Below are 18,163 nucleotides of genomic sequence, written 5' to 3'. Positions count from 1 at the left end.
TGGTTGGTACCAAGGAATCTTACATATTTTATCTTATGGATTTAAAATGTATTCAAAGGAATCCATAGTCTTCACCAGCTTGCTGAAGGTTCATGGCCTGAAAAGGTTAAGAGCCTGTGCCTTCCATTTTCCAGTAACTAATACAAAAACTCCTCCATCGAATGAAATCAGGATAGAGACTCCATTGCTTTTATTAGAGAACTTTATTAAATATTTGACTTTCCATACCTTATTTTTCACTTTAAAATATGTTCAAAATCTTAACCTTACCTTTCACTGTGTTTCTGGGGTGCCCCTATCATCTCTTAGCTCCTTTTAATAGCTGAATATTTGTCCATCATGGTTCAAACCTCAGGGTAGAGCCAAAGATTCTTGACACTATGAGGACATGGAGCCACATGAAGGGTTCTCTTCTCCTCGTGCTTTGAAAGCAAAGCACAGGGGAGCCCAAACCCAAGGCATGCAATTATTCTCTCATGAGCTCATCTGAGGTGATATTTGTAGAGAAACCCAGCCCTCCCTAAGTTAGCCACTGTAACATAGAAAAATGTATGTGGCTATTGTTTTCAAAATTATTAGGGCTTTTCAAAATCCAAACGTTCCTATGTGCACAAATTAATTAATCAACCTCCTTTTCCATCTCATGACTAGTATCTCTTCACGAAAGCAGATGGAAGGAATTTGTCCAACGTCACATGTTAAGTTCGGTAATGAGACTGTCACGGTTATCCTTTAACTACCTTTGTATTCGCTCATTCAAGCAGAACCTCACACTGCAGACTGAGTGACAGGAGCTGCCAAATCACCTCCCCCGAAGCTCTTCCACCAAATAGGCAGGAGTTCCAGCAAGAAAGCCACTTGGGGTGACCAAGAGGAGAGGAGAGAAGGAGGAAGCGGTGGGGATTCATTCATTCACTCGGTGATGCAACTTGTGTGTGTATTGCTCACCCACAAGGTCCCGGCCCCAGTCAGTGCTCCTTGTGGCTATGCGGGGACCAGTGAACGAGGTCCACAACTTGCTTTCATGGTGCCAGTGGTTGGAACAGGCAAGAAGCAAAACATGAATACACGTACAATACAGTGTCAGGAGGAAAGAAGTGCTCAAATCTAGGTGGAGGTAAGAGTGGTAAAGAAACAACGGGGAAGATAAATGAAGGAGCATGTGTGGAGGAGGTCGAATGGTCACAGAAGGTCCTTCTAGGGTGGTGACATTGGGCCACGGCTTGTATGAAGAAAGCAGAGTGAAGTCCTGGGAGCAGGGTGTTTTAAGCAGGGATGATGGCAGGTTAAGTGGCCTTGAGGGGACATGAGCTGGAAGGTTTAGAGCACAGTAAGAAAGCCTGTTGAAGCTGTGGCATGGAGTGTTTGAATTCCAATCAGGCTTTGGCATCTGGCTGCCTGGCCTTGAACCTCAGCTCCAGGGTGTACAACTTTGGGCAAGTGAATTCCTCTTTTGAGTTTTCAGTTTCCTTATCTAGAAAATGGAGCAACACTGTGTACCTCACCGTGTAATGGTGGGGTCAAGTGAGGCAATCTGTATAAAGCGTTCTTATTTTGGTGCCTGGTATGCAGTATGGACTCTATACAGTTAGTTATTAGTGCTAATAAATGTTGGACTGTGGTCTAGACATGATATGAATAGTTCTGATAATGCCAGCCCTGACATCAGGAGGCATTTTGCTTAAGCCATGTCGGGACACACGGGAAGTACTCCACGGCCCTAAGTTGAACTATGATGCCCTGGTCCTCCTCATCTCCTTCCCATACACCATTCCGGCTGAGTAAAGACTAAGAAGAATAGATTTGTGCTTTGCAATATAGTGTAATTCTGGGTTACCTACAGTCAAGAGACCTTCCTAGGAAATCAGACAGGTTTTACAGAAAGTCCTGAGGCATTGGGGAAGGGTGAAAGGTGTGATGTAGCCTGAGAAACACCCAAATGTCCACTCTTCTAAGTTAATGCAACTAATTTAGACTATATGTTCTATGTGCACACAAACTCTGTCTTTCTCACTGCTGTTTCCTCCAGCCTAAATTTGGGCCTAGCTCACAACAGGGGCTCAATAAATATTTGTTGGATGAGTCAAAAAAGTGTTTCTGGAAATCTCTCAGCTTCTGTGAATAAGGGGGAGCCCTCTCTCTCTAGTCTGGGGTTGATATATCCTGATCTCCTCTGGTATATATCTGAGTCAGTATATAGGGTATTAGAGATGAATGTATGGTGTGGAGAACCCCAGACACGTTTGAGCAAAAATTGTATCAGAATAAAGCAACTCAGTTGAAGACACAAGGCCATCTCCAATATCTGATGACCTAAGAAGGTTTGCGTTTTAACTGTCCTAAAATTAAGGCCATTTAAAAAAATTTATAGTGTTAAACAAAATATTCATTTCCAGATTTCTATTTTTTTCTCCAAAAACAAGACCCAGCCCTTCCCTTGGAAACAAAGATTGAGATTAGCAATATCATGGGGTAATTTCTCATACCTTGGTTTAGTAATTAGATGTATTTCAACTTGACTCTTTACAAAAAAGACTTGAGACAATTGATTCACAGTTTTCCTAGGAGAAATATGTGAAAATCTGAACCTGGCATTTGGGGTTTGTTTTTGCTTATTTAATTAATATTAGAGTTTATAGAAATATTTCAATGGATTATCTCAAGTTTAACAATCCTATTAAATCCCTCAGATATAAATGGGCAGTCCATTAGTTAATAATAGTAATAGAAGATCTTTGTAGAAAAATCATACCACAGCCACAAGTAATCAAACTCTCAGGAACTGCATTTTTAGCCCACTTGCAAGCTAACAAGTAAACCTGTCATAGTTTTATGGACTTGGGAAAACATAAGAGTTCTTGATCAGAGACAAAGGACAGTTTATTTCCCCAGCAATAGCAGCAGCTGGAATATCAGCATTGCCCTGTTTCCTCAAGCCCCAGTAACCACAGGGCAACACTAGGAGAACCAGATGAAATCTGCACACATAATGGGTCATTTTGAGAAGAGGAGCCCAAAGTCTAGGGAACCCAAATCTTTTATAATAGACAGTAAGCCCACCTGATTTCCTCCGTGAAGAAGACGTTATCTTTAGTTTATTGGATAGTAAACAAGACCTTGCTCCAGAGGAGACACTGTCTCTGTCTTCCAAGGCTGTTTGTTATACAAACATCCTTAGAAAGATAAATGAGAACAAGAACAGCCGTTGCTTTTGCTCCTCAGACACGCAGAACTACAAGAGATCCATGGAGAGTTGTCTCTCAAGTCAAGTATCCTGAAAAAGCAACTTCTCTGCTTTAAATAAGAAACTAGAACTTTTTAAGGCTCAGAAACTGTAGAGTCTAACTTTTTGTTTGGTATAGTTTTATGGAGTTGAGCCAGCTTTTTGGAGGATGGGGATCCGTAGGAAGCCTAAGACTCATCTGCTGTAACATTTAAATTTAGATTTTATACCCAAATAACTCTAGCTCTTCAAAAAGAAATTGTTCATGTGATGTTTGCACAGCTAAAGACTTTGACAATTCCAGGGATGTGAAACAGCAGGTTCTAATTTAGAAGTTTACTTAGCTGCTTTACTCCAAGATATGCTGGGTTTAGAACAGAGAAGCTTACAGACCAGAAGTACATCCAATGTTTCAAAAAAGACTTTGATATTCTTCATATTTTCTCTCTTAGACTCTAGGTCTTTAATATTCAGAATCATCACAGTTAAAGGCATATTTAGTGATCATCTTTTTTTTTCCCTGCCATTCTAGAATATGGGATAATTGCATACCTTTAGAGAAAAGGCATACTGCATAAATTATTATGCTTCAAATATGAGAGTTTCAGTATCAACTGTAGCCATTAAATAATCATATTCACACACTGGTTTGTGTTAAGTATAAGTTAAGTGTTAAGTGCATAAGTTTAAGATCTTTCACATTTTTTTTTTAAATCTTAGGTTTTAGTTATCACTAGTATTCCCATCCATACTGTTCCTTTTTTTTCCAATGAATGAAGTTAAAGGCCACTCTGATTGGTTAAAGTGATGAGTTATTTGGTCCTCTGATGTTAACCATTAAAATAATGCAAAATAAATAAAAATTAGTATCTGAATAGTGTTACACTAAGTTCACATCCAAGCAAAGGAGGAAAAACTTAAAGACATATGTACCCTTACCTGATTAAATCCTATTTTCCTCTTTGGAGTCAGATGATGCAGCTGACCAGTACTTAACAGAACCAGTCTAAAAACTGCATTTTTGAATCATGAGTACAACTCAACACACAGTGAAATGACACCATTGATTCTGTTACCATGGGCAACCGTTCACATAAAACAACAGTGTTGAACTTTCCTCTCAGTCCTGTGCCCTTGAGAATTGTGAATATCAGACAGTAAAGACATTAAAGAAACAGACTAAGGTTTAAGACTATCTTAATAAACACAAGCATTCCTTTGTTACTTTATTGTTTTCCAGAACACAATGTTAAGAATTTTTCCAGGGAATATTTGTCACATTAAAAACTGTAAAACCTTTCTGATTAAAATAAAGCATCAACCATCAAAAAAGCACAACATAACATATTACATCTGAAGCATGACATTCCAGTTACAGTTTAAACAAGAAAAGGTTAATTTCTTGGAACTCCATTTTTTTTTTTTTTCATTTTGAATCCTAGTTCAGTGGTCTGAAAATTGGGATAGTCATGCTCCTAGGGGTTCATTTTGCAGAGTGCTGCTTCAAGGATATGTCAAGGAAAATCAATTTCTTGATTTTTAGGAAAAATCTGCTTCCTAAAATTTCTTCTTCCTCATCTCCCTAGTGATAATTATCCTTCCACTTTAAGTGGAAGAAAGCACACCTAGTACCCATTAGAAAACTTATGATGATGATACATGTCCCAAATTATAAAAACCTCAGGAGCACTAATCAAAAAGATAATTGAAAATATTGATGCAGGTGTGGTATGGAAAAAATGACTCTGATGACTAGATAATAATCCTTTCATAGGCCTAGATATTGCCAACAATTTGCTTTCCGCAAAATTAAAGGATGGCCTAACCAAGTGATCAGCTGATATGTCATCACAAATAACTTTTTTTGTTAATTCATAGAACTGAGTGATATTTCTATTATAAAATTTCTTCAACTCCCCATCTTTTTTCAGTATTCTTGAGAACAGTAACTTTCATCTAAAGAGTAGAAATGTAGGGGCGCATGGGTGGCTCAGTCGTTAAGCCTCTGCCTTCAGCTCAGAGCATGATCCCAGGGCCCTGGGATCGAGCCCTGCATTGGGCTCCCTGCTCCGCTGGGAGCCTGCTTCTTCCTCTCCCACTCCCCCTGCTTGTGTTCCCTCTCTCGCTGGCTGGCGTTCTCTCTGTTAAATAAATAAATAAAATCTTTAAAAAAAATTATAAAAAATAAAATAAAGAGCAGAAATGTATCCTGTTATTCTAGAAGTGACATTCACCCACNCCGCTGGGAGCCTGCTTCTTCCTCTCCCACTCCCCCTGCTTGTGTTCCCTCTCTCGCTGGCTGGTGTTCTCTCTGTTAAATAAATAAATAAAATCTTTAAAAAAAATTATAAAAAAAAATAAAAAAAATTATAAAAAATAAAATAAAGAGCAGAAATGTATCCTGTTATTCTAGAAGTGACATTCACCCACACATACATAATAAAGAAAAAACTCCCTGTCCGTTAAGAGAGATTTTTTCAATAAATTTCACTTTTCATATCTAATAGATAATTCTAAAGATTTGTAATATATTTCTATGGTTATGATCCAATTTGGTATTAATTATTGTTTTAGTAGCTGAGAAAAAAAATACCTAAAAGTTCTTAGGGAAAATATAAGAAACCCTAAAGTTTGAGTTTATGGTAATTTTCTTTCAGAGCACTTACGATGGAGTGACCAAAAGATTTTTAAGTTTAAAAATGCATTGCGAAAGGATAAAATACAAGGTGAAAAACAATATAAAGTGTATGTTAAATAGTTTATTCCTATATTTTTCAAATAGATAATGATGATGAATTTCAATTCTACTGGAAATATTTAAAAGAGCGAGAAGTGCTCTCTTTTATACGTTAGAGTTTATAATACAATAGAAATTGCATCTTAGTATCATTTAAATTTACAGTGAGAAGAAAGTTGGATGTTGACTTCTAAATTAAAGAAAGTACTTAGGTTTTCAAATTATTTTAAAGGCTACACAGGGAAGAAAGTTTAAAGACCACCGCCAATAGCTTTTTCTTATTCCCAACCAGTACCTGCTCACAAGTTTCATTAGCAATCCTGGCATTTTTTTTTTTTTTAAATTGAGGGTTATTCCATTACGTTCAATTTTCCCTAAAATGTTTCAAAGAATTTCAGTTAGTGTTGACTAGAAATCATTAAGACAGAAATACTGGGGAAGATTGAGGTTTTATTTCATTGCTTCATTTAAGTAACACAAGATAATATTCTTGAATGAAATATTTACTTTAGAAGAGGCCAGACATGAGCAAAACTCAGAGAAACTGAGAAAAGGGGGAATATAAGAGATAAAAATAGAAACAAATGACAGCTTTGCATCATTGCTGATGTTGGAAATGGTGGCCCATGGTGGAGTGTCTTTTTTTTTAAAAGCATAACTTTGCCACTTAGGGAACTTAATGAAGCCAGGATTTAAACATCTAGTTGGAAGGAAATGGGCCTATTTCCCTTTCATATATACATTTAAAGGATTTCTTGGCAGACAGAGAGCTAGGTGTGCCCTGTGTTGTTTGCATAGGCAATAAAAGCCATGGGATTTGGCTTCACTTCTGCAAAGTATGGAACAGCGACTCCTTGGCAAATCAAGTTGTTGAAAATTCTGCCTCCAGAGTTGCTGGGAATTCTCTGGCAAGTGTTTAAGACCTCTGGGAATCTTTCAAACCTGGAGCTAGCATGCCAGGACGTTGAGGAAGGGCTCAAGCCAAGGCAAGACAAGGGCTTAAGTGATAGCCTCGGTGGCTTAGAGGGAGGGGGTGGGGATAAATGTGGCAGGTTACTTACCCATGGGAGGGCGACGTCATCTCCATGGATTGCCCTACTAATGCAAGTCCATGTCCTCCATGGCACACAGGGACACCTCAACATATGTGTCCTTCACGTCTTTGCGTGACACTCTGTGCAGCCATAAACACTGTCTGCGGATTTCATCTGGCTCAGGCACGTTCTGACAGGCAGCCCTGGTGATTTAACACCATGTGAAGTACAAGTGCCGATACTTGTGGGAAACTTATGTCCTGGCAAGTCCAAAATTTCCTCTATCCTCGCAGCACAGGGAAGACCTTAAAGACAGGAGCAGACTCTGACATTTACGGAGGCGTGTACTGCAGAGCTAGTCCTGGAACACCGAGATGAAAGGTGGAAAGATGGCGGTCAAGGGGATGGTTTCGGGGCCTGCTACACAGTCGTGGTGGCACTCACTGGAGGAGAGTTCACTAGGTCTCTGAATACTCCATGGATTCCTCACAAGCAAATTGCACAAGCATCCCCTGTGGGTCTATCATGGGGCAGCAGAGAACCAGGACAGCCCGAGAGAGCCACCACTTCCTCACTGTGGTGGGTGGCCATACGTTGACTCTCTCTGGGGGAGAAATGAGGCCATTTCGTTAGAAAAACCATCGGTGATTTGCACAAGACTTCCACTTGTCACTATAAATATGCATACGAAATCCCCATGTGATGGTTTACATCTCTGTGCTCTTGACTTATGAACTGAAACAGAGTTGCTCCATTTTTTTTTGCCTTAGCTATTCCCAGCCCCTTTCTGGGAACCATGGAGGCCCCTCAGATTCTAGCATCATCTTGCTCCTAAGACGTCCATGGAAAAATTATCCTTTCAGTCAGTTTTAGCTTGCTGCAAGGACCATTTTCAGAACTTGATTTCACTTTCTGGATTTGAAAATTTGTGACTGTAGGGTGCTGATATCATTATTAAAATCATATTCTCCTTGTTTTTGACTTGATGGACTCCTTATCGGGAGGTTGGACCATCCTTGTCAAAACACTTATCAAATGCTACAACACCCAGTTTGTGAATATTAGATAAACCAAAGCATCAATTCTTGAATTCTTTCTATTAGATCAAGAAGAAGTACAAGCTTTCTGCAATGACACATTATTTTGGAAACGTCAGGTACACGGTTTGCCTGACAAGGTCTCACCAGAGATGGAGGGAAGTCTCTCTTTCCACGTTCAGTTCATAGCCCATGGCAAGATCAGAGCATTCTCCTCTGATGCCAACATCGTCTGACGACCCCAGCAATGATTTTCCAAAATCCCACCAAATAATTCCAGGAGGTGGTATGGTGAAAGGTGGGGAAGGGAAGAAGGGGCTTCAGAGGTGATGAAGTGGGGATAGAAGTAGATTAAGAAAACCTGTGTGAACTCATCTAGAAAAGAAAGAGTGACCCTTCCCCCACCTCCTCATGGCTGCTAGAGCGAAAGGTGATGAGAGATCCCCATGCCACTGTGACAAAGACCCATGGCAGAAAAGGGCACAAGGGATGGATCTGTGGCATAGATTATTTAACTTCGAAAACATTGGATTTACATAATTTTATCTTGTATTTGTCCAAGGACAGGTCATTACAAAGGCTTCACCGGAATGATACAGCTGTCATTCTACTCAGAGCCAGATCCCCAGTCTCACAAAACTCAAGACAAGGTTACCTGAGCACTGCACGGGTCTCATTAAAAGCAAAGTGATCTTACCAAGGATATAATCTATAAGAACCTCATACAGTCTTGGAGGGGTAGGAAATGGAGGGGAGGGATACAGAATTTTAATTTTAAATTCCCTATGAATTAGAACAATAATAAACATGTTCCTTGTGTTACAATTACCTTCCATGCCCTAACAATAACCCTACATGAATTCACTTGGAAAAGATAATCAAGAAAAAAATGTTTCTCTAGCCCTCTGCTATAATTCAATTTATTTTTCTTACTTTAAAACAGCAAGTTTACTATGAGCAGATGTTTTCTGTCCAGAGCCTGATCTTGTCATGGGAGGCGAGTTGTTAAATTAGAGGCACAGCTGACTGCTCCATGCCCACATAGGCCGACCGAGTGGTGCCTCCCCCGGGGCTAGGACCCTGCAGCTGGTCTCTATGTAACTGCTGGCTTTGGGCGCAAGGTGACATCGCCAGCAGTGAGCCAGGGCTGGGGCAGCTCCTATGTCCTTCTTTCTTCAGAATCAAATGCTAATGCTTTGCATTTACTTATTCATTAACAAATATTTATTGAGTAACCACCAAGAGAGCACCATGATTAAAAAGCATGAGTTTCACGGACTGACTGCCAGGACTCAGTGTCCCCTCCACCACTTCTGAGCTCTGTGACCTTGGCAAATGGTTAACTCTTGAAGCCTGAGTTTCTTCTCCATGAAGAGGGGTAGTAATAAGTTCCTATCTTGGAAGATTTGGGCAGGATCATTGGAGGTAAGGTGCATACAGTACTCCGCCTCTTGTAAGAACGCGTAGCTATTTTATTAGGGCACACAGGGCTTGATGGGCTGTAAGCAGAAAAGTGAGTTCTAATCCTATCAGGCAGGTCCTGTAATGTTCCCTGTCACTCTCAGATAATAAAAAGTACTTTGATCGGTTTTTGTGCCAACGAGAGTCTTCTTTCAGAAATTCAAACATTTCGTCAAGTACAATAATCAAATTTCAGAGCTCTGTTTAATTCAGAGCTGCTGTCCACTCAGCTTGCCCTTGGTCAGGAAGACCAAGTGGGAGCAAGGAGACTAGCGGGCCTCCTTCCCCCTGCCTTCCTGGCTCCATTTCCTATCCACTCAGGAGCTGTGATGTTGGACTTGTCCGAGGGAAGGGCCGGGACTCTAGCACGGAGAACCCTGATCCGGCCCTGAGACTTTGTGCTTGGCAGAGGTCCAAAGCTGCCTCTCTTGTTGCTCCCTGGCAGGTGACCCAACCACCGCCCCTCTCGCTTGCATAGTCTTCCTTCCAGGGTTACGGTCAGGCTCTGCCAGTGTTTCTCCTGAATCCTTTCTCACCTGGCGGAAGATGAGGAGGAAGCCCAGCCCTCTCCCCTCCTGCTGAGGAAGGTCATAGCCCCGCTGTCCCACCACAAACCACGCAGGCCTGGGGCACAGGGCAGAGGGCTGGCCCTAGGTTTCAATGGGGTTTTGATCATTGTGCTGCCCCCCACCCACTCTTCCCTTTCTTCTAGTGCCCTGGCTGCTGCTGAGCGAGCTTTTTCCCGGTGGAATTAGAGGACGAGCCATGGCTTTAACATCCAGCATGAACTGGGGCATCAATCTCCTTATCTCTCTGACATTTTTGACTGTGACTGGTAAGGACTCATTGTTTTTCTCTATCACCTTTTGTGCTCTTAGGACAAATGTGAGGGAAGCAAGCACACTCACCTAAAGATCATTTGACTGTGGATGTGTTCAAAACATCCAAAAGTAAAAAGAAGGTACCTGATGGACCAACCACGCTATTGAAAGTTATCATTCTTAATTCATTTATAACCCCACCTGCTCTTTCCCCAAATTATTTTGAGCCACATCCCAACCATGATGTCATTTTGTCTATAAAATTTCCATATGGATCGCTAAAAGATAAGACGTTTAAAAACTCTACCTGTAATAACATGATCAAGCCTAAAAATATTAATAGTAATCCCTTGGTATCAAATGTCCAGTCTTTGTTCCCATTCTTCCAATTGTCTGATAATTTTTTTTATACTTTGCTTGAATCATGATCCAGAAACATAACTTACAGTTGATTGACATGTCTCTTATAATTTGTAGGTTTCATCTTTGTTTCTCCTTCTTCGTCCCCATCTTTATATTTTTAATGAAGAAATGGGAGTTATCTGTTTCATAGAGTTTTTCCCACGCTGGGTTTTGCTGATTATAGTCCTATCACATGACCTTCTGTCCTTAGTGTTTCCAGTGAGCTATTTAGATCTAGAGGCTTGAGCAGATTTACATTTTCTCATTTGTTTGTTTGTAAACTCCTTCACAGGGGATGGCATGCATACTGCCATAGAAGCACATCCTGTCTGTCTGTCTGTCTGTCTCTCAGTTTGTCATGTAGGCTTCCTCGAGGAGCATCATCTAGGTCCGTTATTTTCATTCCATCGTTCCTTCTAAATTTTGATCATAGCTACTTCTCTAAGGAGAAGTTTCTTCTCCTTAGTTATTTGCCTGCCCTGAAGTGTGAATCAGAGAAAAAAGGCAAGAAAAATGCTTTAAACTTTCTCTTTATTTTCTAGTTTTCCAAATAATGAAGTACTTCCCCAGCATTCTCCAAAATTGAGCTATTTCCTTTCTTTCCTCTTTCCTTCATATATGTATATGATATAAATATTAAATAATATATATGATATATAAATTTGGACAAGTGTATATATAATCAAAAATGTGTATTATCTATAGCACTTCTGAATCTTATCAACCACTTTTTTGTGTGTACATCTATTTTTGGAAATTAACTTTAGGAGTTATTAATTAAGCATGGTTTGGCTTTTACATAAAATTTCAAATGTTTATGTCCCACCTTTTTAGAAATAGACCAAGATTAAAGGAAATGAAGGAACTGGTCATTACTACCAACCATACTTATCCTACTCAGATCACATGCATAGACCTGTGCCTTTCACCTTCACACACACACACACACACACACACACACACACACACACTTTCATCTGTTCTTTGATGCAGAGAAAGAGAAATATAGAAGAAAAAATTGGAGTGAGCACAGCATAATGTATAAACTTGACGAAGCACTATGCTGTACACCTGAAACCAACATAACATGTGTGTCAACTCTAGGTAAATTTGTTTTAATTACGAAATAGAAGAAAGAATGGAGGGGTGCCTGGGTGGCTCAGTTGTTAAGTGTCTGCCTTCGGCTCAGGTCGTGATCCCAGGGTCCCGGGATCGAGCCCCATGTCAGGCTCCCTGCTCAGCAGGAAGGCTGCTTCTTCCTCTCCCACTCCCCCTGCTTGTGTTCCTTCTCTCGCTGACTCTCTCTCTCTGTCAAACAAACAAATAAAATCTAGAAAGTAAGGGAGGGAGGAGGGAAGGAAGGAAGGAAGGAAGGAAGGAAGGAAGGAAGGAAGAAAGGAAGGAAGGAAGGAAATGATCAGGGGTGGAAAAAGAGGACCGAAATCTCTGGGAATGATAGGTAAGGTATGGGATGAGCTAATGCACATTCAGGAGTTCTCCTGCATTTAGAACAAATATTGGGAAAGCAAATTCACTTAAAAATCCTGGAACGAACCTGTAGAGGACACTTCACTGGACTAAGCTTGAAATTCGGTACAGGTTTCTCCCACTGTTTGAAACTCCAGCGTCTCTAGGAAACCTTTCATCAGCCAAGATGGCCTGAAGCAGAGAAGCAGCTCCACTTCCAAAGATCTCTTGGAAGTTCTCGCAGTTAGCAAAAGCAGGTACTGACGGAGGTCTTTCAGAAAAGCAAAGTGGCATAACACAAAATTGCCGAGAGCAGAGAAACCTGTACTTATTCTCAAAAATCAGTATTCCAAGTAGAAGACGGAAGGTTCTGCTTGGCAGCAAGCCCTCGGACACCAGCCTTTCAGTGCAACTTCCCCAGCATCTAGAAAAGCAGAGTACTCCGGGGAAACCAACTCGCTGGGCAGCGGTCATGATACAGCTGCATTGAACTCAGCTCCGAGTAAAATATTTTACGAGGATTGTTTAGATATTTCCAGAGCGTTGCCATGTGTCCACCATGGGAGGGCACCTGGATGGGCGTGTGATCTGTGGTGTGTGCAGAACGGTTTTGAGAGTTCAGGGTGTTTGGCTGCGGCGAGAAGGTGCTGGGCGGCGGGGTGGGTGGGGGTGGGAGGTGCACGCAGGTGCCCGCACAGCTGTCGGCTGTCATGCTGTCATGAAGAAGGGATGGAGAGTGGACTCAGAGGGCAAAGCAGAACCTCTGAGCTGAAGCTCCTGAAAGGGAGACTTGGACTTGAGAGTCAGGGAGGAAAACCTTTGTAAGAGGCAGGGCCAGCCCACCATGCTGTGAGAATCTCCAAAGGGGTGAGCTCCCTGTTCCTGGAAGTACTCAAGCAGAAGAGAGGACAGGTTTGATGAGGTGACCTTTTGTTTTGTTCTGTTTTTTCAATTTCTGTATCCTGGTTTTATGTCCTGGAGAGGAAAGGAGGACCATTTGTACAAGCACTTTATCAAGCAATCGCTTGGGCAAAAGCCTGTGCCCACAGCAAGGAAAGCACAGAGGGATGGGACTTTAGTTAAAACTGCCCAAAGAGCTGTCATGCGATCCCTTCTTCCCACATCTCCTCGCCTCAGCACAACTGACGGACAGGTGCTTAATACGCTTAGATCTTTCCACGCTGCATCCCTCACACTGCCTCGCTACGTAATTGCTCGGTCAGTTTTCCTGACGGGCCAGTGGGGATTTGTGGGTGCAGCTGTTAAGGGCCGTTTGCACTGTTTCTGGCTGCAGTCAGTCTGACCTGTGTTTGTGAAGAGCCAGGTTCTTCTCCGCTGTTCCCCGCCGGGCTGGACTTCCTGCCGCTGAGCCCTGGGCAGCACAATGCGCACGGCCAGCTCCCGTGCACGGGGGGCCACCTCTCGCCACTCAGTGTGGCTTGACCTTGGTCAGGAACTGCGGAAGGACTGTGCCTTTGGCTAGAAGCGGCCAGAGGAAACCCTAGGCTGGCTGGCGAGATGAAGCAGCCCCTGAGGATATGACTCCTGCTGATGACCCTTAGCAAGTGGACGCCGTTCCTTTGAACCCTCAGCCCTTTTTCCTCTGAATCCAGGAGGAAGCATTACACACACGCTGCCAGCTACGAAAAGGAAATATTGCCAACATGAAATGATTTATTTGAATCAGGGTAAAGAAGGGTGAGCTCATTTCAAGCAAAGTGCATCTGTATCAATGTCTTTAAAAATGTCCACCAAATAGAAATCAAACGGCTACAGCCACGACTCCCGAGAGGGGACCTGTGATGATGAAAACCCAGAGGAGATATTTTACCTTCTGCTTTCTGTGTTTTTGTGTCATTTGATGTCCATTTATTTATTTATTTATTTTTGCAACGAGCGTGTATATTACCATTTTGGAAAAAAAAAGCATGCTCACTAATAAGATAGCGTTGGGTTTAAATTGTGATCGTCGCAAGGCTTTACCAGAGAAAGCTGGGGTCGTTTGTAGAAAGGAAACTTACAGACATTGGCTATAATTTTAATTTGTGGTTGCCATTTCCCAGGATACTACCAGCATGTTTGAAAATACACACGTTTTTATATATGCCCTGAGAGCAGCCATCCACAAAATGGGGTCAAAGCAACACAAAGCACATTTTTAATCAGTCTCTTTTGTCCTTTGTAGATCTCATTGGCTTGCCGTGGGTGTGCTTTATATATACAATCATGAGCCTAGCGTGCCTGGTTTTTGTTGTTGTGTTTATACCCGAGACAAAGGGATGCTCTTTGGAACAGATATCAGTGGAGCTGGCAAACGCGTGAGTATTATGTGCATGCTCTCTGAAAGACGCTCTGGTCCAAAAAATGCAGTTTTCTATACAACCGAGTAATGATCCAACATCTGAAATTATTTCAGGCTATTCCCTTTGGCGTGAAACTGTATCTCAAAACACAATTTCAGTTTTTATGCCATACGATGTAACTGGGTGACTAAGCTAAGGAATTAGAATATCCAGGGCTTTCTAACAGGTGCACTTTTCAAAGCTTTCTTCAGGAATGGTCAAAGAACCTCTCTCATGTCCCGAGGTCCCCCACCCAGGAGGGGTTTTTTGTTTGGGGTTTCAGGTAAGTCTTGGAATGTCGTGCTCGCCGTGTGCCAGAACCATGGGCCTCCTTCCTCTCTCACATGTGTAGGTCGTCTTTAAGCCCTAAGCACCTGTGAAGGCTAAGACGGTCAGGAACACCCTCGGGTTTAAATGACTGCAATTATTCCAGATATGACACGATTGAAATGAGTTTCAGAAAGATTAAGAGTTTCTCCTGGGGAGAGCATCTAGAAAGCTGGTTAAATATATTGCAAAGAGAGATTATTTAAACAGCTTAATTTTGACGTGGGCTGTAGAGAACTCCTCTTTCCTTTTGGTAACAGAACTCAGAGCTCTAAGTGCTAAACTGTGGGGAAGGAGGTGATGCTTGGGGCCAGGAATGAAGGGGAACTTCTTCTTCCTAGGATTAAATCATTGCACTTGAACATGTAGGGATACTTGTTCTTGGGATTTAATGGGAGGGCGCTACTTATTTATAGTTAGTGAATTTCTTCTAAAAACACTTTCAATGGGCTAGAGAGAAATGTTTGATTGCTACTGGAACTGTGGGCATAGTGATAGTTCAGCATGTATCTGAAGGAAGAATAAACATGAGAGGTGATTTGATGGTCGCTCTATGTGGACATATGTATTTATAGTAGGATCTGGAAAACTTTCACTTTGTATTTTATACACTTAGAAGTGGTTTGCATTTTTTAAATATTTCGCTTTAGCAGACAGAAAGACTTTTAACAAGCTGTGAGTTAAATATCAAATTGTAAGGTTAATTTTTAATATAGATAAGGCCCTGTTTTTGAAAAATACAATGAAAATGGAAGTTATTCATTTACGAGGAAATGTAATTGTCAGGAAGGCTGGCCGGACCCTTGGCCTGATCAGCACATTGCCTGGCTCTGTGCAAGTTGAAGTCAACTGACTAGGTTTCTTGGAGAGCACGAAAGAAGACTATAATGACTGATACATGCATGATTCAAGAGCCTCAGATCTTGGTAACTCCATGCATTCATCTGGAGACTTGATTCAGATTCAAGGCCTATTGCGGGACTAAGATGCCCGGACGTTAAAGACTTCCGAATCTATGGGACATTCCTCATTTCTCATTCTGCCCTCTCCGTGTTTCCCATCAGTTGTCTGGTTAGGGGTAACACACCATCCCCACACGTCGTGGCTTCAAATATACTGCTTCCCATTTCCCAGGGTGCTTTGGCTTGCCTGGGTGGTGCTCTTGCTCCTTCCACCTGGACACCCTCATGGGTCCACATTGGCAGGAGGGGCAGGCGGATTGGACGGTGTAAGAGAGCTGCACCCATGTGGACGAGAGTGGGTGCTGACTCGGTGGGGCGCTTCTGTTGTCCTCCTCGGGGCCCCGGCCTCCAGCAGGCTAACATGGTTTCCTCACACGGCAGATTCAGGGCAATGTTCCAAGGCAGTGGAAGCAGGAGCTATAAGGGCTTGTGAAGCGTATGTTCTAGAAGTCACACTGCAGTACCTCCATTACTTTCTAACAACCTCCAAGTCCCGAGGCCGACCCAGTATCAAGGGAGGTAGAAATTAACTTAATCTCTTGATGGGATGAAGGACACAGAATTTTTTTTTTTTTAAACCACATTTAAGCTACCACCCCTACTCTTTCTTGAAATAATCTTTAAGCGCCTATGAAACTATTTTCTTTCCTGGAATCCCTCCTACCACACTGGCACTTATCTATCTTCTCTTCTATTCCTCGATTCTAGTTACCATTGAAGATTTAGCCCGACATCCTTACGCCTTAAAAGACAATGTAAATCCTCATCTTTGGAGTCCTGCATAAACTTAGCCTTGGAGAGCATTCCTTTCTCCTGGATTTTTAGTATTTTCTAGTCCCATTTTCTTCTCTACTGCCTTAGCTAAGACTCTAGTGTTTCACCTCCTTAACTAAGTTATAACATTTTAGTTTCCAGGAATGGTCTCTGTCCATTATCCTTCCTATGGAACCTCTCTCTCTATGCAGTGTCTAGCATAATATTGATTCCTAGCAGAGGATTAAAAAGGTATTCACTGTTCATTTGATAACTTGTGAACGAGGCCAATGCTGAATTCATTGTGTGGGGAGATTAGATCACGGATAACAGTGTGAAGCACAACATGTTTTGATCCGTGGACCACAAGATCTACGGTCTAATACAGCAATGGGAGGAGGAAGAGATATATGGGCGGATAAGTGACACATTCTGGCTTTTCCACACCACTCCCTTCCCTACCACTTCAGATATTATTTATTCAACTCTTTCTTGACCATCTACTAGGCACCAGACCCCATACTAGGAAAGAACTGAGGATATAGGAGACCAAGAGTCCCTAGCTTCTTTTCCCTTAGGAGGCAGGCAAGAAAACGGACCACTGCAAACATTTACCATTGCTGGCAAGCACAAAGGGAGATCACAGACTTTGCAGGATGTCATTTATAAAATCTTGAAGGAGTGATCTGGGCAAAGAGGAGTGTGTGGGAGTCAGAGGAGAATCACACGCAGAGGCCAATATACTGGTGTGATGTGAAGAGGACAGGCTCCGGGTTGGGGATCGAGAGAGGAGTCCAGAGCGCAGGGCAGAGAGCAGTTGGGGGGGTCTCATCTGTCTTGGTAAATAGTTTGGATTGTATGCTGAAGGCAGTGGGGTCTGTTTAAAACAGCAGGGTGGGGTGGGGGGGAAGTTACCCAATGTTTAAAGGAGGACTCCTACAAAATACAGAGAATGGAAGGGGGGGGCTCCTGAATGAGGGAGACCAATGGGAGTCTGCTGAAGAAATTGGATAGAAAACTATGGGCTGGATGGCATGGAGGGATGGAATGAAACGACCTGGAGCTGGATTGGAAAAGACATTTGAGGAAAAAGAGAAAATTGGAATCTTTCTCGAGCCTGGAGAACGAACCCCATATACAATGGGGACATCCACCAAAGTAAGACAAGGAGGAGGAAGAGCAGGCTTGGGAGCAGGAGTCTGGTGGGGGCTCAGGACGACACTGAGTTCAGTTCGTGCGTATTGTCTGTGAGGTGCCGATAGGACATGCGAGTGGAGGGGAGAAGACCAGTGGACATTGGAAGCTGGTCTTCAATGCATCAGTGCATAATAAGTGTGTACGTAAGCTGGGGTACACCCAAGTTTGTGGAGACTAAGCTTTTAAGGACCTTGTTTAATAAAAAAAAATCACCAAATTATGAATGCAAAATTAGAAGTGACTGTGTGGGTCTTGGAGGAGGCTGTGATGTGAAGGGGTCCCGGGGCTGAAGTGTCATTGGCCTTATGGTAGGTCCACCTTGTGCATATGCACTTTTTAACTACCTGTTTATTAGCTGGGAGGGGTGAAATTCCTTTAAAAATAAAGGTTTGCTAAAATT

At 42.2% G+C, this 18,163-nt stretch overlaps 1 protein-coding gene across 3 annotated transcripts in view; it reads left to right on the top strand.

Annotated features, from left to right (window-relative positions):
* SLC2A12 (solute carrier family 2 member 12) overlaps nucleotides 1-18,163 on the top strand; it is a 53,598-nt gene that overhangs the window by 27,869 nt on the left and 7,566 nt on the right. For 2 of the 3 annotated variants that reach the window (XR_002143311.2, XM_002922289.4), the window contains exons 3-4: nucleotides 10,205-10,327; nucleotides 14,368-14,500. Coding sequence is in view for 2 of the 3 variants with exons in the window: in XM_002922289.4 (XP_002922335.1) it covers nucleotides 10,205-10,327; nucleotides 14,368-14,500 (256 nt within the window). In the remaining variant the exon portion in view is untranslated. The remainder of the gene's footprint in view (nucleotides 1-10,204; nucleotides 10,328-14,367; nucleotides 14,501-18,163) is intronic. The other variant, XM_011228769.3, reaches the window with a different exon arrangement.

This window comes from Ailuropoda melanoleuca, chromosome 10 (assembly GCF_002007445.2).
Source record: "Ailuropoda melanoleuca isolate Jingjing chromosome 10, ASM200744v2, whole genome shotgun sequence".
NCBI lineage: Eukaryota > Metazoa > Chordata > Mammalia > Carnivora > Ursidae > Ailuropoda > Ailuropoda melanoleuca.
This window is presented reverse-complemented; position numbering and strand designations above follow the sequence as displayed.